At 39.1% G+C, this 21,701-nt stretch overlaps 2 protein-coding genes across 3 annotated transcripts in view; one reads left to right on the top strand and one right to left on the bottom strand.

Annotated features, from left to right (window-relative positions):
- The window catches only part of LOC145770230 (cullin-2-like), a 49,055-nt gene extending 38,715 nt beyond the window's left edge, over positions 1-10,340 (top strand). The window contains exons 12-18 of one of the 2 annotated variants that reach the window (XM_082581826.1): positions 6,136-6,210; positions 6,325-6,429; positions 6,696-6,866; positions 7,100-7,252; positions 7,858-7,920; positions 8,440-8,558; positions 8,630-10,340. In XM_082581826.1, coding sequence (XP_082437952.1) covers positions 6,136-6,210; positions 6,325-6,429; positions 6,696-6,866; positions 7,100-7,252; positions 7,858-7,920; positions 8,440-8,558; positions 8,630-8,642 — 699 coding nt within the window. In that variant the 3' untranslated portion in view covers positions 8,643-10,340. Of the gene's footprint in view, positions 1-6,135; positions 6,211-6,324; positions 6,430-6,695; positions 6,907-7,099; positions 7,253-7,857; positions 7,921-8,439; positions 8,559-8,629 lie in introns of both variants that reach the window. The other variant, XM_082581827.1, reaches the window with a different exon arrangement.
- Positions 10,341-13,163: 2,823 nt separating this feature from the next.
- LOC145771320 (nuclear pore membrane glycoprotein 210-like) overlaps positions 13,164-21,701 on the bottom strand; it is a 65,721-nt gene continuing 57,183 nt past the window's right edge. Inside the window, exons 34-36 of the mRNA XM_082583067.1 lie at positions 17,793-17,945; positions 15,343-15,517; positions 13,164-14,653 (exon numbers count right to left, since the gene is read on the bottom strand). Coding sequence (XP_082439193.1) covers positions 14,460-14,653; positions 15,343-15,517; positions 17,793-17,945 — 522 coding nt within the window. The 3' untranslated portion in view covers positions 13,164-14,459. The remainder of the gene's footprint in view (positions 14,654-15,342; positions 15,518-17,792; positions 17,946-21,701) is intronic.

Raw genomic sequence — 21,701 nt, 5'->3', positions numbered from 1 at the left:
CCGCCAAGTTCTTGCAAAACAGGTGCCATTTCAGTTCTGGATTGTTGTTTATGTGGACACCCTTCGGGCAGTAGCCTACATCGTGCAGACACAGTTGGCCAGCATTTCTTTAACATTCGGAGATAGTGTGCTGTCCTCAGGTAAGTGTATTAGTGCACTGATTGTTTCCATTCCTGCCTTTAAGTACTGTTGGAACCACTTGGTTTTATCCAATCCTGAGAATCTGCCAACATTATCAGCTGCACTGAAAGTATGGAATACGGGTAATGCTTTTGCCTTCTCTTGTCTTACAGCTCTCCATATTGGTGCGATCACCAGTGTACCTGATAGCATGGAAATGGACGAGTGTTTGCAGAGTTGGTCGTAGTTTGCAACAGCAAGGACAAGAACGTCTGTGTCCAGACTGAAGAAGACGAACTGCGCACCAAGACTCCGCTGTGATGCTGCGAGGCAGATCATCAAGGTGTCAGCTTCTTCGTGATTGTTCACTTCAAACGTGATGTTCCGATTGCTTCTGGTGTGGCCTGACGCTGAAGTTATCACCAGTTTTGGAGAATGCTTGTTGTATTCGATTAATTCTTCAGCAAGATACTGTGTCAAATCTGCTTTCGTTTGGTCATGGGACAGGAACCTACTCAGTGGTATATGTGCTTGATCCTGGTGTCATCCATGATTTGGTATTAGACGGGATCTTTGTCTTTTCGTTGTCTTGCTTTAGTTTTCTGTTTCAAAGAGTCAGACTTGTACGTGTCGAACACCAGAATAATCTCGTCAAACTCTGCTGTCAACGTCATGAGCTTGTCATTGAAATGTTGGCTAAGATCTTTGACTGTTGTGATGGCCCCGTATTCTTTATCATCTTCTGGACGACCACCATTCTATTGACAATGGCAATTTTCTGACTCATGTGCAATGCCGATGGTAACAGTTCTGCATTAGCAGTGTCAACTCTTTGTCCACCGATGCTGGTTCATGCGCATCATGCTCTGTTCCATCAGTTTCAATCAGATGCTGCAAGCAATGGATGAGCTTTGATTTATCAGTGCATGGTAGAACTGATCCATCTGGAGCGAATAGTGCTCTCGGTGTGAGGGTGAACTCATAGTTACCGATAGCGTTCTTCTGGTCAATGTCCCGGCTTGATCTGGATAGGACCATGAAGCGACCGTAGGGATCTTTTGTTTCTTTCAGATCGACCGACTGGTCACGAACCTTGACTGTTTCCTACTTGTTTCTTGACATGTACATGGGGTTGTTATGCTTCTTAACTGGTGCCCATAAGCTGACATTACCATTAATGCGTTCTGCAACATACTCTTTGTAGAGCTGTTGTCCCTGCTCATCGACGGTCAGGATCTGTTTGACATTTTCTTGTGGAACACATGCGTGTGTGATGAAGTTATACATTACAACTCATCACCTTCAACTGCAAATGGATTTCCGTGACTCAGTATGGTAGCTTTTATCTTGTCAACAGCTTCATGCTCTTTCCTGACAATGGCTGGTTGTACTTCAGGGTGACTTTTTTTTGGAAGAAGTGTCTCCAAACTGCTCTTTGAACTTTCTCAGAGGCGCGACATCTTTGGTGCAGCCAGGAAAAACCGTTGCCGGGCATTCGTCTTGTTAGAAATGCCAATTAGTCCAGAGCGGACTTTCATCATCTTGTTGAACTGCTCTCATGCACGATCTGCACCAATGGACACAAATGGGATCTCACCCTTGATAACAGACACATTGCCTTCGTGACGTTCACACCAAGTCTCTGGGTGGTTGATCTTCAGGTCATGGATATCTACAATATACCGTGGCCAAAAGCGCTTGTACTTTATCCGATCTAGGGCTTATTCAGTTCCTCACCAACTTGCAAATGGAGATTGAGATCTGCATTCCGGGATGCCTCGACAAAGAATCAGATCGTTTCCACACAGTGAACATAGTTCATCATTGACTTGAACATCGCATTAGAGGACTTTTCCGTTTCCCATGCTTTCGATTGCTGCATCACATCTTCATCTATGAGGATTCGTTCCAGATGGTCATGAGCAGTCGAGATGGATTCAAGAGTAACATGCCTCCTGGACCTTATTTGCTGAACTTGAGCAGATAATCTTCAGATGTGGCTTCTCTGTGAAAAACTGATCCAAGGCAAGTTTTACAAAGCTATGTAAGTGTGGAATTGTGGATGTGTGCACGAAGAGTTCTCTTGTAGTGCGCACACTTGAGAATTTGCATTGTGATCGCAGATCTATACACATCGGCTTCGATCCAGGCATCATCAACCCCAGAGTCCTCTATGGAAGTTCCGAGAGCTCTTAGTGCAGCCATCACAGCATGCAGCTCACCCAGTCTGGAAACAATTTCTCTTTTCAGGTCGACCCGTGCGTCTAGAAACTACACTGCCTTTTCGTAGAGGGCCATGTCGAAGGTTATCACAGTTGGGTACCCCTGACCGACTAACGTCTTCAGCTGGGATACTTGTAGAATCACAGTCAGCATAGTAGGCCACTCGTGGAAACTTCAGGTAGCAGGGGCAGTGCACCAACGTGAGTGAGTGGTTGGAAAGATGAGATGAGTGACTTGTATCCTGGCCATCCGGGGATCTTGCTCTGTTCATCATTTTCTCTTGCTCTGGACAAAGTAGATGCTGTGACCCACCCTAACTGGGTCAGTTCATTTGACTGAGCAACACCTGTTGTGTTGGCCTCAAACCTCCGTGCTCTGTTGTCAAGTTTTGGTTTGGCTTGGCACATGGCTTAATGGACAAATGATATGGAAGGATTTATAAGTTGTTACCTGCAGTAAGTTCGAGCTTTGGTGCGAGTGCGACTAGTTCTCCTGGAACATTTGCTTTCTGTTACACTGCAGTGATTGTTCCATGTGTGGTGCCTTTCCAGTACCCGGACAACAAATACGAATAAATACTTTTTCATTTCATTATTTTTATTTTTTATACTTAATTACGGACAAATACGACGTAACACTCTATATAAGTAGTAATGTAACGAAATATAATTTCTGCGGCCATTTTGAAAATTAATATGACGGATAATTGCAAAGTAGTTAACGCTTGGTATCTAGGTATGCTTCTAATGGATTTCTTGACCCTTAAAATATAGAATTAGCATGTTTGATAAAGTTTCTAAGTTTATTAGGAGCCGAGATATATCAAAATATATATTTTGCGGCGGCCATTTTGAAAATTCAAAATGGCGGCCATGGAGACATCTCTGCAAATGTAATCAACGTTTTTCGGATTCTTCATGGTCTAAGCTTTCCAAAAATGTATAGGTTTGCTAATCTCCAAAAATTTTGAACGAAATTACATAACGAACCTGACTATATAATTATGATACCTTACCAAGTCATCACAGAGAAAGAATGTATCCTTCCCACTTATGGTGACGTCACAGCGGTGTTGTCGTTCTTATTTTCGCAATTGAGTGATTGCCAGATTCGCCGAAAATCAACGAAAGTTTGCAAGCGTGTAACTTAGTAGCCAGTTGGTATTTTTTACGATTTGCTGGTCAGGGAAGTTTGTTAGTGTCATCTTTTTTGTATCTTAGGTAAATTTAGCGAATTTATTTACCTGTCAGAGGCACTTTAAATGCATATAGGAATGTCATACTTTTAATTCGTTAAAAAAAGTTTGTTCTAGCTCCATCTGTTTTCAAGATACAATATTTTTCTATGTGTTTGGGTCGTTTTCATTGAAACGCCTCTACAGGAGATGTTAATCCTTATCAGCACAAGCGTTACATTTTGTCAACATCGATTTTTTGTGTAAGATTGCTCTCGCCCCTTATGCACTAGCTCAACAACACTCGGTGACGAAAGAGGGTTTTTGGGTCGCTTACCTGTAGCGATTTCAAAACGTTAAATTGTTTTCACAATCAGTTAATTGCGTTTTACCTTAATCGGCACATCTGTTGAGAAAATGTCAACAATCAGAAACAATAGGAGATAGTCTTGAAAACAGGGAATGTAAATCTAAAGCAACTCTTGCAATCACGATACGTGCTGGCTAGGACACAGATAACTTCACGGGTTTGCGTCGGTTGTGGGATCCACTTGACAGTAGACAGTTTCATAGAGTGGCTATGGCACTAAATCACTTCAAAATTTATTACGTTGCATGCGTTTCGATAACTATCGCAATCGACCAGAGAAACAAAAGAACGATAAGTTAGTTGGTGTTCGAGTGGCATGGGAAATCTTCAACAGCAATCTGCGCAACCTTTACATCCCCAGTGGAGCATTGACTGTAGATGAACAACTACCGAGGCAAAATTCATGGAAGAACACACATGCCATTGAAACCAAGAAAATATGTTGTAAAGTTCTTGTGGCTGTGTGAAGTCACAACAAGCTTTGCTTTGAATGGCATAATTTATTCCGAAAGAGAACCTAACTCTGCACCTCACAGAAATCTTGCAAATGATATAGTGATGCCCTTGTGCTTTGTATATTTTGGTACTGGTCGGGACATATACGACGTTGACAGGTATTTTACATCTCAAGGTCTAGTTTGTAAGTTTTTACTTCAAAACGTTACATTGGTAGAAACAGTAATGGCTAATCGACGTCAAGTACCACCACAGCTCAAATCAGCAAGGGAAAGAGAGGTGGAAAGTACTGAAGCATTGTACGGCCATTTGAACAACATTCTGCTATTGTCATATGTATCAAAACGAAACAGGAATGTCCTCATTATGTCTTCTTTACACTCTTCTATTTCAATAACTGACTGTCACAAGAAACCTTCAGTTATCATGGATTATAACAGGCATAAATGCGTTGTGTTACATGGTTCTGTGTTTGTTAAGTTTTCTTTCTGCTTCATCTGAGAGCAAGTAAGTGAAAAACTAAGCCCTGAGCGAGAGGAAGACCTCACGATTGGGATTTATGATTGTTTTGGTAAGGTTTTATCAAAATCAAATCATCTAAAATTCTAAATGGACAACTTCACTGTGAGAGCAGACGAGCAGTGCATTTGTATTGAAAAATACAAGGAAATGCCATGTTGACAATTTGTTAACATCTGTGCTAATAAGGGTTACACCACAATTGATTCAACTTTTTTTGTCATTTTCTTAAAGGGGTACTAAAGGAAAAACCTGACCTCGCGATTGTACACGTTCTTTGTGTTTAACATGCTACCATAAAACGATTTTCAATAAAATTTTGCCCCATTGCGGTCTGACCACCATTGTGCGCGTGCTTTTGTCAGAGCTTTCAAAATGAGATTGGGCCTGAGCAACGAAGCGTGCGACTGTACAGTCTACGTAACAAAAGACTAGCAATCAGCCGATCACGCAATAATTGTTACTGCGGGCGATTTAACTGTAGGCTATGTATGTATGTACATCAAAACAGCAGACAGTTTGCTCAAAACATCAGATGTGGTAACGTGGCTTTTGTTATTGCTGTCTTTTATTACGTATTCTCGAGCAGTGTTTGCACGTTTTGGTCATTTTGAAGAAAATGAAAATAAATGAAACACTGGACTTTGGGCCTTGCCAGCGCCATTGAAAACAATTTTTTTTGGGTAATTGTTTTTGAAATGTATTCTTGAATGTTCAGTTTACTCATTTTAATGCTTAATTCCGGTTTGAAATTTTCATTTAGTATGCCTTTAAATAATGAGCCCAACTACAACTTTTAACCAACTTATGTAAAGATCTGAGACATTTGCCCAAAATGAGTACAGCCTACTCATTACGTTCTGAGATTTTCCAGTTTACACTTTCGTTTCGAACGCACAACCAAATGAAATTGCTAAGGTTTCGAAACGATTAAAAAACATATTTTGAAATGCCAAAACAAATCAAAGTAGGTTATGTGTGTTTCAAATATCGGCTTATCTCATCCTTATGCTGACATAAGACACCGATAAATCACTTTCCTACCAAGTTTAGAGTTCTAACTTAAGTACCGGTATTCGTTGAAGCAAAAGAATTCCTGGCTTTAAACTAATTGCTCTGCCAAATGGAAGCATCTCCAAAGCTATTTCATTGAAGACAATGGCACTATGACGTCACCAACCCCAGTTTTAGCAATCCTATTATACGTTGTCTTGGCTTCTATGTAGTGCGTCATGCTTCATACTAAAAATATCACAGTTATTTCTTTTTGTAGTCCGGTGCTTGGCCTTTAAACTCCACCCAACCAAGTTTTAATCTGCCAGAGATTCTACTCAAATGTATTCCAAAGGTAAGATGTTGAATTTAGATTTAATTTACTTATAGGTAACGTTTTGACTGCTTTTCATGGAGTTGTTAGTGATCCATTGTATTTGAAATGCTTAAGTATATCCTTGCTTTCCAGTTCGAGCAGTTTTACAGCAAGCAATACAATGGAAGGAACTTATCCTGGCTGCACCATCTCGCCCAAGCAGAAGTGCGCATGCAAACCAAAACCAAACCATACGTCGTGAGTTGACATGAGTCATTGTCAAAATATGAAATGTTTTCTTGTGGTACCAATAGTTTCTTCGAATTTCTTTCATACTCTGTACATCGGTTATGAACTAATGATATATGTCCAATTGCTATGGTTGTCAGGTGGACTCTCTGTTGCACATGAATCTTTCAAGTTTTTCTGTAAAAGAGTTGAAACATTTCAACAAATATAACGTGCACGCCTGGCTCAGATCTTGTAATCGCTCATTGAATCCTGAATATGTTTTTTTTTTCAAGATCACTATGTCAACGTACCAACTATCCATCCTTCTTCTGTTCAATATCAATCAAGAGCTTTCTTACCAAGACATTACATCGAGTACGCTCCTGGATGGCAAGGACTTAGAAAGGAATATATCGGCGCTGGTTGAGGCCAAGATATTGCTGAAAATCCTCCCTTCCGACGGGGTATTGACTTCATTTTTGATTACAAAGACTTTGCATTGTCGTGACTTAGTTTGTAACAAATCGTCAGCGTTGCTACCCTTTAGGAAGAGTGAGAATAGTCTTATTCACTAAGTTGTTTCACAACGTGTTTCACAAACGTGTTTTAAAAATGGAAGTTAAAAATGCCCGCCCCTTGGAAAGTTGAGCATTTGAGCAACCTTCTGGTTTATTTGTCAACTTGACTGCTTTTTCAGGCATGTGACAACGCCACCTTACGAGTAAACGACTCCTTCGTCAGCAAACGAACCCGGTTCAGGATCGCAATCGCTCCAACTCAGCGAGAACAAGTCACTGAAGTCCAACAAACCCATACTTCCATAGAAGAGGACAGGAAACTTTATTTACAGGTTGTTGAGCAGTGCTTATCTTAAATATTCATTCAACTTACGTTGAATCAATGTAAAAAGCGGTTTTGCTGTCTGGGATATGTCTCAGAGTTGAAATTTCAAATACTCTGCTTTTTTTCTTTTTGTTCTCAGTTAGATGTTGGAGATATAAACAAAGTTTATCGATTCTCTACTTGACCTCAGGCGAAGACCTTTTATTAATGATGAACCTTGTGTAGGTTAGATCGGGCAGTTCATTTTCAAATAGCTCAGGGCGAGAAACATTCTCGTTATTTTCTTTTCATCTGCTATTTTTTCTCACATTGGCCTTAAAATATTTCTTAAAAACATACCTCTTTGATACTTTGCGTTAAATTCAACTTATCTAAAGCCTAACAGCCGATCTAAAGTGAAGGCCGCCCGAACCGTATCTCGTACCGAACAAACAGAGAAGAAAGGCGTTGCCTTTTCTTAAGTATATAAAAAAAATATTTTGTAATGGCAAACGAGCCAACAACGGAAAGGGCGAGTGCAACCATTACGCCAAGAGCCGACAAGCAGCTTCGGCACCGCTTAACAGGCAATCAAGCCTACGGGTCCATGCTAACAACTACCATACTTTCCAGGCTGCCATCGTTCGCATTATGAAAGCAAGACGAAAGATTGTGCACAACAGTCTCATGGAAGAAGTAAGAACTTAAACCCTCACTATTGTAGATAAAGTTTCTTCATATTTTGCTTATTTTTTGTTTAACCCACCAGACACGTATAGGGTCGTTCTCCCAAACTTACGTACTAATGCAGTGGAGTGCAACTTTTGTGAATTCACTAGTTCACCACGACAGGGATTGAACTCTTGTCTACTAATTCAAGGACACCGGCGAACCACTGTGCTGCCAGTGGATTAACAACAATTTTTAACGTTGCTTAAAGCTTATTTATAGATCTGATATCTTATGTGTAGTTCTATAAGCAAAGAACTGCATTGCTTTTGTTTCTTTGCAATGCATGCTCTCCTGGACCAACCAATTGAAGGTTTCTACTTTTTACTGCCCGTCACTATTTCTACAGTGCTGAGCATTATTTCAAAGCGAAGTGCGATTATTCGTCAGATTGTTCATTCAACTCAGTTCATTGATTCAACGTTGCGAAGTAACGAACCGGAAACTTAAATTACAAAGATAAAAAAAATTCTTTTGCTGTTGCAGGTGATCACCAAGTCGAGGATGAGGTTTACACCTTGCGTGAGCGCTATCAAGCGGTCTATTGAAGCACTTATAGAAAAATCTTACATTCGGAGGGACCCTGATGCTGCCGATACCTACTTGTAAGCTGAAAATCATCGATTTTCGTTTCCCGAATAATATTCTATTTTTATCACGCTTTTTCTTTTTACAGGTATGTTGCGTAAATTGAGACAGACGTTCGATGTTGGCAAGGATTAAACCTTCAAGGCTTGCAGGGCTATGTGCTGTCATACAACTCCTGCGTGTGACGCAGGCAGCAAGTTTCGTACAAACTTCCTATGCCATGCTCTTGTTCAAAAGATTGCAAAGTTCGCACTGCGAAGTTTTTTATTGGACATAGTGAAGTTTGTCCTCGACATGTGTGGCATACGGTAGCCTACTGTGTTTAAAAGCCGATAAAGTGCTTCTACTGCACTGATATCCGCTGTAAGAAGTATGCTATTGTTACTAGAAGTTTTTCTTGTAAAATGGTTTGTACACTGGCAATTACGTTTTTTCTGCATCTAGAAACTTCACAAGTTTTAGTCAAAAGACGAAAGTAGTTTCTCAAAAACCTTCTATTTTAATAATATCCGCTTTTTCAATCTTTCACTGACAATTCAGGCGGCTTGTGTCACAACTGATTTGCTGTATGAGTGAGTACCATATTATTTATAGCTCCGTTTCCACATTGTTTGCGAAACTACATTGCTGTCTGTGAGTTTAAAATAGAATTCGGTAAAAAACGTTGTAACGACGACACTCTCCTTGTATTTTTCTTCACAAAAGTCAGTATTCTATCAGGTTTCTTTTTGGTTAAATGATGAAGATAGACAAAATACACGTTTTTTCAGCAGTTTTTGTCTTCTGTTGAGCTCTTGCTTAACTATCGTCCAACGATATAGGCAGTGCTGTAATCGTAAAAAAAGCACAGGGTATAGCACTATAAGCTACTGTCAGATTTACCAAAATGAAAAATAATACACAACTTGCAAAATGTTAATCTTTGTTCTACCATAACATGAATTGTCAACATCAAAATTGGACGAGAGGTATTAAATTATTTATTTTTGGAAAACCAGAGGGCATACTATAGTTGCTTGAAAAAACAGAGAGTATACTGCGCATACCGCCGTGTACCGTTGGATATAGGCCTCAAAGGTGGGCAGTAGAGCGCTACTTTCTTGGTAAAGTGGTTAGCACCGCTACTTTTTTTCTATGTAGCGGTAGCGAACACTACATTTCTTTCAATCGCACTCTCTCTATCCGCTACTTTTCAATTTAAAATGAAAAAAATGAATCGTTTTTGGAGATTTTTCTTGGAATCAATACGTGAAAAAAAATCGAAGCAGAAACCATCGAACTATTGCGAGAAACATCTGATACCGACAAAAGTGGTCTATAATAGTTTAGAAAATTTTTGTCAAAGAAAATACACCTTTTCTATCACTTTTGGTGTAAATTCAAACCGGTGTAACGGTCCAGGAGTTACTGCGGTCTGAAAGTTACCGTAACTTCTGGACCGCGTATACGCAGTCTGAAAGTTATTGCCAGTCCAGAAGTTACTAAAACAGGGTTGTCAGATTTGACGCTTGCAGCAGATTTGTATAAATGATTTCGACCTTGGAAACATGTTGAACTTGAAAACTTATCCACCATTGCATCTTAAATGATTTACAGCAGAAACGTAATTGGGAATGAAGCGAAAATAAGATGAAAGTTAAAAGATGAGTTTTGTACCTGAAATTGTTGCTGTATTGGAATGACATTTTAATTTGTAACCTAACAATTTACGTAGGCTATCATTTTAACCTGATTTGTTTGTATTATCATTTGCGGTTGTGTCCGTGCTTTACGTGCGTTGGCAAATAAATTTGCATGGGGAGGTGATTGACTAGATGACTACTTAGCCTATAGTCTTTTGCTGTCATCCTGATTGTGCTATGATGCAACCTACGATTCACAGTGTAGTATTATGAGTGTTTTATTGACTCGTTGTAGGCTATAGTCTATGGCTCTGATGAAACAAATAATTTAATTGATCATCGATCTAAACATTTCAAAGTTTGAATCGTGGCTATACGTGAATCGGTGGCATTTAATAAGCTACAGGCCTTAATATATCGTGCAAAGTTTGCATTTGAAGGCTGACTTGTTATAACCGCTGGTCTTGAGTTGTAGTTGACGAACATAGTCTGTGACTATATTTTATATATTTCATGAAAGTTAAAACCAAAGTTTTCTAGTGAATGAAGCACCGAGCCTATTTTTGGTCTGGTTTTTCATAACTATCGTTTTAAAGAAATATAAAGTAACTTAGGCTACATGTAGGCCAACCGGTAGTCAAAACGCCATCAACCTTCAGTGAGTAGGCTATCACAGTCTCACACGCGGGGAAGGCTTTAACTTTTACGAAAGTGTTGAACAGTTTGAGATTCCAATGAATTTCCGTTGGACTTCCATCGAAAACACGTGGCACGAAACTTAAAGTCAAGAATAATGGTTTCGTGGTGAGAATATTTATCTTTGGGATTAATCTTTCGCATACTTGCAGAAGGTTTACTCTACTGACCAAGTGAAGTTTCAGTCCATTTACAAGTTTTCCCAAACGAATTTCGAAAAAGCACACCCACTTACAAGAGCAGTAACTTTTGGACTGCTTCTGCGGCGTTGCAGTCTGAAAGTTCCTGTCAGTCCAAAAGTTACCAGGGGTGCCCGGCGTTTTCGCAATCGATAGAAAAGCGAAAGTTGTTTTAACTAAGTGTAATGAATTCATTGCTCTCAAACTAATGCAAGTTTGTCAATTAACATTACAAAATACTTATAATTATTAATCTGACCTTTTGAGGGGTTAAAAATTTAATTATTTTTCAAAACAAAATTAAATAAAATTTGAATGAAATATTTGGCAACCCTTGTAACTTTTGGCCTGCAGTAACTCTTGGACTGCTACACCGGACTTTATTCAAAACACATGCATCTAATAAGACCGGCTTGAGATTTTTTTAATATTTCACAACTCCTTTTACTTAGAAACTTGTTTCATAGATATGTTGTTTAGATAGACCCAAAGTATCCTCATTTCAAGTTTCGTTCAAAATTATGCAGCATTTAGAAAAATATTGAGGTTTGAAAATTAGGGGGCCTTATTAGCTGCAGGTAGGCTACCTTATAAGAAGATTTGTAAGATAGATTTATCCATATTTTGTTGCGATAGTGTATTTTTCTTTAGTATTTCTTTTAAAAATATTTTTCTTATAGGCCTGAAAAGGGCTACATTGAAATAGTCGCATTGTAAAGAGCAATGGTTTTCAACCTTTGTTCTTTCATGGCTACATGAAGATATACATCTCCATGTGGCCATGGTTCTTTTGGGGCCTATTTTCATCAAGCAAAAATTTCTGTGGCCCACTAGGCTATCTCTTTTATGCAAACAAAGTTTTTCTTATCAGCTATATAACTCCAGCTGAAGCGCATTACAGTGGTTCTCAAATATATACCGTATTTCTCCTTCGAAAGCCTCAGTTACTACCAATTGGTCCCCCACTAATTCACAAAAAGAATACTAAAAACAGATCTGCAGAAGTTCAAGTACGCTACGCTTTCAGTTATGGTTTGTCTATTAAGTGTTGTAGAAATTTCCTCCAAAACGATTATTCCGTCCTTCAAGTTACAAATTTCTGCTTAGGAGGTCAAGTGGCTGCTTATAAGAACCACACGGTTGTAGTCGCTTAAAATCAGTGTTCGGAAATGATGGAATAGAAGGTATTGATAACATCACGCCACCAAAACGATTATGTCAATAATCAGAATGGAAATTATCATTCTGTAGCAAAAAACAGCAGCATTGTTTATTCTAACTACAATAAAAGCTACTAAACAAACACACAAGTGTAAAATTAACTAAGTTAAAGTGACACAAAAAAAAGTATTTTTTTCTTCAATGAATCTAGCATTTGTTTAAATAGGTCTCCATGGCCCACTGGCTGAAAATCGCTGGTATAGAGAGTGGGGAACGTGTTTTTTTTAAGTTTGTGTTTCGTTTTTCTTGAACATTTTGTTTCCAGTTTTCTTCGAAAAATTACGTACCATCCTTAATTCTTTTCTTCCGGATTGATCTTTCAATGGCAAGATGTTTCCACGATTCCAGATCAATGCTTGCGTGGTAGAGGGAGACTTGGCTGATACGTGTATCGCATATTTGGTCTTTTCCTTGTCTTCAGTTTTCCATACAGCTTTAATCGAGAAAGCCTCGTTGGGTCCAGCGGAGGTGGTGTTGCAATATGGTGGCTTTTAGACTGGGCAACCTAGCACGATCGAGGATTGCATCGTTGGTGAGACAATCCTCCCAAAGAGTGCCTAGAATTTTCCCCAGTTTCCTCTGCTGGAAGTTTTCAAGACGTTTGATGTCACGTTTAAGCAATCTGTAACTTAGCCACCCTGTAGCGACCAGTTAACTGGGAACATTTCTTTGCTTATGTATTCTCAAATAGGACTCCGGGATTACTTCAAACACAGGTGATCGTTGTTGGAAACGTTTCCATAGCCTACATAGCACGCATCTACTTCCGACAAGCATGACAAAGCTGAGTGTTGGGGTGCGTTGTCAAAAGGTTGATCGTTTCAAAACGAGCTACCAAAACACAAACTTGTGTTGAAGTGACTATGACTCTGACAGCGAGCGTCGGACAAACTTAGATAAGACATGGACGTAGTTTGCTTGTATTTAGTGCACTACATACAAGATCATGAGTAGGGTTCGGAAGACTTGAAAGATAAGAAAACAGAAGAAACGACTTGTGATGAGCTTCGTGTGGAAGCCTACATTCAAATTTCATCACTTGAACGTAAATCCACGTAAAAATGAATTTATTCGGCAAAGTATAGACTTTCACTTTTAAATTGAAATGTCAGAAGTCAACTTAAGTTGTTAAAAAAAGCTAGGCATTTTCACAAACGACCGAACTTCAGTACAAAATAATAAAATACATGTTACTGAGTTGAAGTTAAACACGAAACAAATTTCACTTTATTTAACTAAACACAATGCACCAAAACAGTAGGATGATTTTGATCATTTATGTTGATTAAACGTCATTAGGCTAAACCTTGAAACAATGCAAGGCAAGCATAAAGCGCAGTTAACACTAGCTATCTATTTTACAATAATTGACGAAAAATGATTGTGAAATAGTGAAAAAGTGTTAACACGCAACAGAATACAGTTAAATATGAAAAATTCACTTCTTGTCTTCACTTAGTATGGGCACACAGCCACACACACATATAACACAGCAAGTAAGGATCAAAACAAGTTTCGAAAGAGCACGATGCTAAGTAGAATTTTCAACATACATCTAGTCCTAACCTTGGCAAAATGTGATTCACAATACAACTTGGGATGCAAAATCTGCCGAAACAAAATACATTGGCACGAGACGCAAGCATACAAGACACAAACCAAAGAGAGCACATCTTATACGAGGAAGTATCACAAAGACAAAATTAAGCGTATTCTCGTCGATCTAACGTTGGGAAGCGTTGTGCGTAGATGACAATAACGATTACTTTGCGGCTAAAATGTGTGTTTGGCAAAAGGCAGCGTTTTTGTAAACAATTCAATGTATGAGGTCACTAGTGTTTGAATTGTATGTATCAGGTCACTCGTCAACCCCTTCCAAAAGCAGTTTTTCCCACATGACGAGAGTCAAGTAACATTTTAAGACTAAATTCTCGAGCTTTTTTTCAAGACAAAGGTTGAAGATAAAAAAAACTGTAAGAGAAAATTATTTCAACATTTCTGGTGTTGTATGACGTTATTCCAACGTACAGCAGCTCTATCCACTTTCCATTATGAAGTTGGTGTGGACACACAGATAACAACGTGCACAAAATTGTAGTAATTCACTCCTAACTGCATAAGAATGTTGAAAATATTAAATTCAAAAAAGTTTTTATATCTAATTGTTGTAAAATGTAGGTAGAATTGCCTCATTAACTTTTTAACCAGTATTCGGAGACGCCTGCTGTGGTTGGTAGTAACGGCTCCATAATCGCACTTTCGGCGTTGAGCCGGGAGAGCCCGGGCTTCCGATGGTGGAGTTGGCGGCATCGTAAGGCGGTGGAGTCCGCGAAAGAAATGAATTTGACTGGGAATGAGTAGAATTGAAAGACACCCATCGGTAAATTGCGAAAGCTGTTGGAAAAAATGACAATTAAAAATATCGTTTGCACACAAGAAATCAGATTTAAAGAGTGCAAGAAGAGGGTGGCTGGAAAGTCCTAACCTTTAGTGTCAGATTTCCACTTTTCCGGGATATCTCATGGCATCTCTTGCAATTCAGAACATTGTTTACAACCTGCCCAGACAACAAATCAACCTTTTTTACATCAACATCTGCAGACGTTGAATCAGTCTAAAAAACGGTTGATTTGCTGCCTGGGGAGAAATTGCGAGTTTTTCTGGGGAGGGGGGATTACAAAACATATTGGGATGTATTCCTAGTAATTGCTTTCGGAGATGATAAAGATTAATCTAAAAAGATCAAAGTTGAAGAGTGAGAACAACCATGTCGGTCGATTTGAAGCCAGCCATGGGAAGAAAGCTTTCATGGTAAACTAAATAAAACTGCCAAATTTTCGCTTAGTAAACTCGATGCTGAACTTTAATTTTGATTAGCATACGTTTCATACACAAACTGTGTTTGAGGAACAATCTGAATTTTGAAATGCTTTAACTCCGTATATCAAAAAGCAGGCATTTATAAAACTGGCTAAGCACTTTTAAAGCTGCACACTTTATTGTTTTCGATGCTTCTTAATTAACTCTGTGTAATATATTACACGATACCAGCGGTTTCGAACCTGGATCCCTAACTCGCTTACCTGTAACAAGAAAAGCTGTGCTTATAATGAGAGCGGATGCAGTGGTTAGATAAGGAAGATAAGTATCTGGAAGAACATCACCAGCCCCCCTCCAGAGAGTTTGATCAGGAGACGAGCAGGAGGAAGGAGAAGATACCAATCTTCCAACCACACGGTCAATCGTCAAATCAATTTTCTGAGAATCAAAGTCATTGAAATATTTACTAAATCTCACAAGACATATAGTTAAAGAATAAAGTAAGAACGGTTTTCTCACCAGGGGAATGTGGGTTCGATACCAAGTCGATGCCAGAATTTTATTGCCGCAAAGCACGTGATTTCCAGGTAACAACGTGCTTGACCACATAGAAGTCGACCGCATTTTATAATATCAAAAATGTTAAAGGGATAACTGGCAGAAGAGTACCCCCTGACACGACAAACGTAAAAAATGTTCCCTGACACGTCAAAATAAAAAGTGTAGCCAGTGGTCCCGTTTTAGTTGTGCTTGACCTTGGTAAAATTCTCCGGTTAGATCACTGCTTGATAACATTGGACAACAATTTTTGTTCATCACAATGTTAGAGCGTTTTTTTATGTTTATTGGGTCGCTGATTTTAAAAATGGCATTCAAATTTTTGTAATGCAATGGTTCTGTCACAAATCATAATTTTATGAAATCATGATTTCAAGTTATTAAGTATTACAAATATCTCTAACATGGCGTAAAAATTAAGTGCCACATGTACAAAAAATAAATAAATAAAAACAATGTAAGGCGAACAGTATGGACAATTGGACCATGGACATCTAATTAAAAATGCAAATTGGAAAGAGTTTTTGGTTTGTATGTTGTGTCAACCTCTCGCACCACACTATAAATGTAATCTCCCATCACGATTTCATCTCATCTCCCTTGGTAGCGTTTTTCCATAAGTAAAACGTCTTGATGAAACCGTTCACCATGTTCCTCGCTTACATCGCCCAAGTTATCACGGAAAAAAGTCCAAATGAGAATGCAAGTAGTGCAATAAGGGCGTGCGACACCCAAGCTTTTGGTAGCTTTCGATCAAATTTGACACCACCATAGTTGTATTTTATTCCTGACCATCCCAGCAAAAACAATACATAGCAAAGGTTTACAAAAAGGTAGCAGCGACAAAACGCGAACATTATATCGTGCTTGAGAACGAAATAAGTGATTAATTAAAAGAAAATTGGCACGGTCGCATTTCACAACACCTTCAGTATCATATATTAGGGATAAAAAGGAAAATAAAAAAGGGCTTCCACAAAAATCCTTCCACTGTCATTCGAAAAGCTTGCCAAGCATTTTTTTCCAAAGCAGTCATTTAATTTCTCCAGTTCTTTTGATGCCAACATTTTCCTTATTTGGGCTGAACAAATAAAAATGTCCCACCCCTGTAGGCTACTTTAGCTTCAGAAAGGTTTGAAAACATTAAGCGAATGTGTTGAAAGGCACAAACTTGCTCGACCCAATGCTCTTACAAACTGCTCAGCAAGCCTAAGTTTTATATGTGAAAATAATGCTTCACTTCTTTTAATGAATTGAAGGGTAGGCCTACGTTTGTACACTGGGGTAAGTTCTTCGAGTAATGACCAGTATTTTATCAAGTAGTGGTGTTCATCTGATCTGCTATTCCACAAATAAAAAAAGCAAGAATGTTTGGTATAGCCTTCTTGCAAACTCAGCAAGAAAGCAATCATTAATCTCCACAGACGTCGCAATTGATGCTTTTGTATTGTGTCAAGTCCAGCAATATTTTCACAGATTTGTGATTTTTTCATTAGAATAGAATGCGCAATTTAGTAGCTTAAACCATGCAACTCGGGTCACTGGGGCGCTTCATTCGCCTTTTTACTCTTTTCTAACAAACTGAATCATCCAAACACACGCTTATCCTATCAAACGTAGACTACACTGCAGACTTCACTAATCACTAACGTCCTTGCCTTCAACATGACAAAGACTTAGCCATTAGCCCAACTCTCCAAGAAATGTGGCCAGTTGTAAACAGCCAAAATTTTCACCAATCACGTGTTAAAAATTTTCACATTGCAAGTTTGTAGCTTTTCAACATCAACTAGCGAATAATGAAAAAGAATAATAAATGATTTAAGCAAGTTGTGTGGTATCGAACCGCACTTTTGAGAAAATTATAATCTCAAATAATGCACAATATTTTGACTAATTTTCAAATATCCGTAAAAAGTGTTTTCGCAAATATCTTCCAAACCATTGACAGCAAGCAAAAACTAGCACCAAATTCGACATCAGCAATCCCAAAAAACATATACGATACTGAATAAAATAAATAAACAAAAAATTATTGTTTTGTTTAATATTTATAGCAAAGCAAGTTACGTTCCGAAGGATATAATATTTTCATTTAAAAGCACCATTCAACATTGGGTGCTTCAGTCAGTCCATTCGTTCTATCTGCACTCGCCTGGTCTTGGCCGGTCATTCCACTGGTTACTCTTACGTAAGCGGAACGCAAAGTCACATCTTGGTTATTGGTGGTGATGCGGTAACAGTAGCTGCCATAAGGGTTGTCCTTCTCAACCTCTATCTCTAGTATGCTCGACTCACACGGAACAACCTAAAATGCATTGAAATTGCGTTGTTTTACGTTGTACCCACGACGGGGGACACCATTTACAATCAACAGAACATTGTATGTAACAAATGATTTAAAACTGGAACTATTTCAGGATAAGGCAAAAATGGGACTTAACCATTCAATAGGACAGTTTGAAACAAGCATGTTGTGTTTCGAAGTGTTGTCGCAAATTGTTTGGTTTAGCTTCATCTTCGTTTCTTCTCGAAAAAAAAAAGTTTCATTTAAACTTGAAATATGTTGTTTTAAAAGCTCATATAGTTAAATTAGAATTCATTGTTTTGACGTTATTCCCAATTCTTCGTGGAGGATTTTGTCGGCCAAAAATATTGGTTTTGAACAGACCGACGATTTAAATATGAATTTTATTGAAACCGGGGTAAAGAAGTTGCACTGGGATTCTCATCTCGACCTGGTAATTTTTACAGCAATATCAAATTTGATTTAATTTAATTTGCAATAAAAAAAAGCCGTTGAGAAATATTCTCTAATTTATACGTATGCATTGCATACTTTTCTTCATACTAAGGTAATCAATGGGATTTCTTTGTTCTTTTCTATTGTTGTACTTGTTCGTTATATCAGTGATAAATCGATATAGCATTATACGTCGAGTGATGGTGATCTGTGATGGTTTGGACACTGACGCATGAGTGAAGCTTCGTCAGGTTTATTCACAGGCTTATGTTCAACAAGAAATCTGTCTACAAAAGCAGCGACAGCGTAGACAAATACTGTAAAGGTCATCAAAAACCTATGATACTTATGACAATCTAGTAAGGAATTCCGAGGACACTTTAGGTCAGCTTTAAGTATATACCCTAAAGACATTTCTTCTTTCGTGTAAGACAGGATTGTTCAAATTTCGGGACAGGTGATGGAAGGCCAGGTGAGTGTAGCTTCGTATAGTTCTGCTAAGCATTCTATTTGGCACCTTGCAGATGGGGCATTCAAGAACGACATGGTCAGCAGTTTGTTCCTCAGTGCCGCACCCCCAGGCCGATGAGGGAGCTAGACCCCACTTGTACATATTGGAGTGGAAGCGGCCTACTCCTGTTCGAATTCTCTTGAGCTTGACCCAAGGCCGGGGCAGGTCCATACCAGGGGAGCACGCCACTGGGTGAGGTATAAAACTATGGAGTTTGGTGTGGGTAGTACACCATGCTGTGTTTCAAGTGGCTTTCGTGTAATGTGCTGCACTGGTGGTATGATAACTGAATGGTTGTAATAATTCAAGGGCAGCTGGTACAAAGGGCAACTGACTTTAATCGCCAGGAAGATTCCTGAGGTGGGACGCTGAGTTTTGCGTACAGCAAATGGTCAGAATCTTCTGTCCGGAGAGCCAGGTGTATAATGGCTCGATTGGCTCCCATTCGACGAAGCTCAGCAAGTTGGATGCCTGCAAGGATTGTAGATTACGGTGTCCCACACTTTTAGGCGACTTTTCAGGAAAATTAGGTTCGGGTCAAATCCTGACTGGATTTTCGTCACTGATTTCAAAAATGAGGTTATTTTTTCATTATGGCGTCATCTTGATGTGCCAGCTAGCGGATTTTTGCTATTTTGGCCTTATCACGAATATGGCAAGAGCTGGAGAGTTGGAACTTACGCCAAAATGACCGGAAGGGACGATTTCCTATTTGTTGTCAACACAATATGAAACGCTAACTACAACAGAAAAGGAGTTATTTTGAAAAAACGTGTTTTTACTGATTTTTGGACAAAAAAATGAGAAACACGGCAATTTTGCTACAGTGACGCTTTTATTTCTGTTGTCAAGTTGCTGTGCTGCGCCACATTCTTTAACAATTAAGTACAGTGGTAGTAGTCTAGCATATTGTAATTACAATTGGTTATATACTTCAGCATTGATTTTTACATGCATGTGGCAATTACTAATACTAGCTTACTTTTAACCCTTGATCATTTCGTTCAAAGATCTATCAAACCAAACCATCATTCAACAACACAACACAGTTCAATAGGATTATTTATCACACCATACTGCGCAAAGCAGCACAAATGCGCAAGTCTGTTTTGGCCAAATCATCTTGATCATCTCGAACCAAGCCGTTCACAACGCCTTTCAGTCTTCCAATGAAGAGCTCTGTTCCTCGATTGTTGTTGTTGATCATACGCCAAAACCCTGATGGAGATGAAAAACATGCAATGCGTGGAGCCATCTTACTTTCTTCGGAGAAAAAATCACGTAAGTTGCCTCGCTTCAAAAGCGTCTGCTCGATATCGTTGAATACTGGTTCATCAACAGATTTATATGCAAGTAATAAATCTCTTGAAAACAGATTAACCACTCGCTGTTGTTATCCAACGCGCATGGGACACGCTTTCTTGACGATAACAAAGTAGGGGTTTCAAATTTCCTGGAACCTCCATCACTAAATGAGCTGCCAGAGCAATAAGACACATATGGTCGCTCTGAAAAAATGAATCTTTACCTTCTTTCTTGTTCTCAGAAAACCATAAGATCTTGGCTTTTAAATGATTAGCGGCTATAGCTGTGATGGAAACTTTACAATCTTGTCGGATTTTGAGATGTTGGGGCTTAAGTTTTGGTATTTTTTTAATTCTGTTCATCAAACCACCATCTGCGTATGCATTAGGGCCTTTCACTTTGCCTTCCAAAAAGCTTTTTGCGAGTGTAAAATAAATCTCATTTGCATGGAAGAGACATTCAAGAGTGTATGTGTAGGCTACCACTACTACACTAGCTACTACCACTGTACTTAATTGTTAAACAAGGTGGCGCAGCTTAACAATCGAAATAAAAGCATCCCTGTAGCAAAACCCAAGCAAAATTGCCGTGTTTCTCTTTTTTTTTTCAAACATCAGCAAAAACATGTTTTTTCAAAATACAGTAGAACTCGGTTAATCCGGATTCGATTTGACCGGCGATTCCATCCGGATTAGGCGAAGATCCGGATTAACCGATGACGGTTCTATCAAACCTGACTCATTTGTACTTCCAGCTTGATCCGGATTAGGCGAAGATCCGGATTAACCGAATCCGGATTAACCGAGTTCTACTTACTCCTTTTCTGTTGCAGTTAGCGTTTCATATTGTATTGACAACAAATAGGAAATCGTCCCTTCCAGTCATTTTGGCGCAAGTTCTAACTCTCTAGCTCTTACCATATTCGTGATAGGGCCAAAATAGCAAAAATTCGCCAGCTGGCACATCAAGATGACGTCATAATGAAAAAATAACCTCATTTTTGAAATCAGTGACGAAAATCCAGTCAGAATTTGACCCGAACCTAATTTTCCTGAAAAGTCGCCTAAAAGTGGGACACCCTATTGTAGATACTTTTTTAGAGTAGGAAGCAGGCATCTAGTCACAGTACGCAATGCGTCGTTGATTAGCAAGTCGATGCGGCGGGTGTGGGCATTTTTGCGGCACCAGGCAGGGGCGCAGTATTCAACGATGGAGTGGACCAAAACCATGAGTTGCAGTGCGCAAGGTGTCAGCACCTGCACCCCAAGTTGTGCCGGCCAAACGTCTCAGCAAGGTAACGCGAGATGTTAGCTTTTGCGTAGTGACTGTAGATGGTGACGATCTGTGAGTGATCTGTCGAGGATTACTCCGAGGTATGTAGGCTCTGAGCAATACGGTAAGATCTCGCCGTTGATGGATTGGTTGTACTTGTACTGTAAGGTTACGTTGTTCCTCCCTGTTGATGAGATGGAAGGCTGCCGTCATTGTTTTAATTTCGCTAAGCT

This window comes from Aplidium turbinatum, chromosome 5 (genome assembly GCF_918807975.1).
Source record: "Aplidium turbinatum chromosome 5, kaAplTurb1.1, whole genome shotgun sequence".
Classification (NCBI taxonomy): Eukaryota; Metazoa; Chordata; class Ascidiacea; order Aplousobranchia; family Polyclinidae; genus Aplidium; species Aplidium turbinatum.
This window is presented reverse-complemented; position numbering and strand designations above follow the sequence as displayed.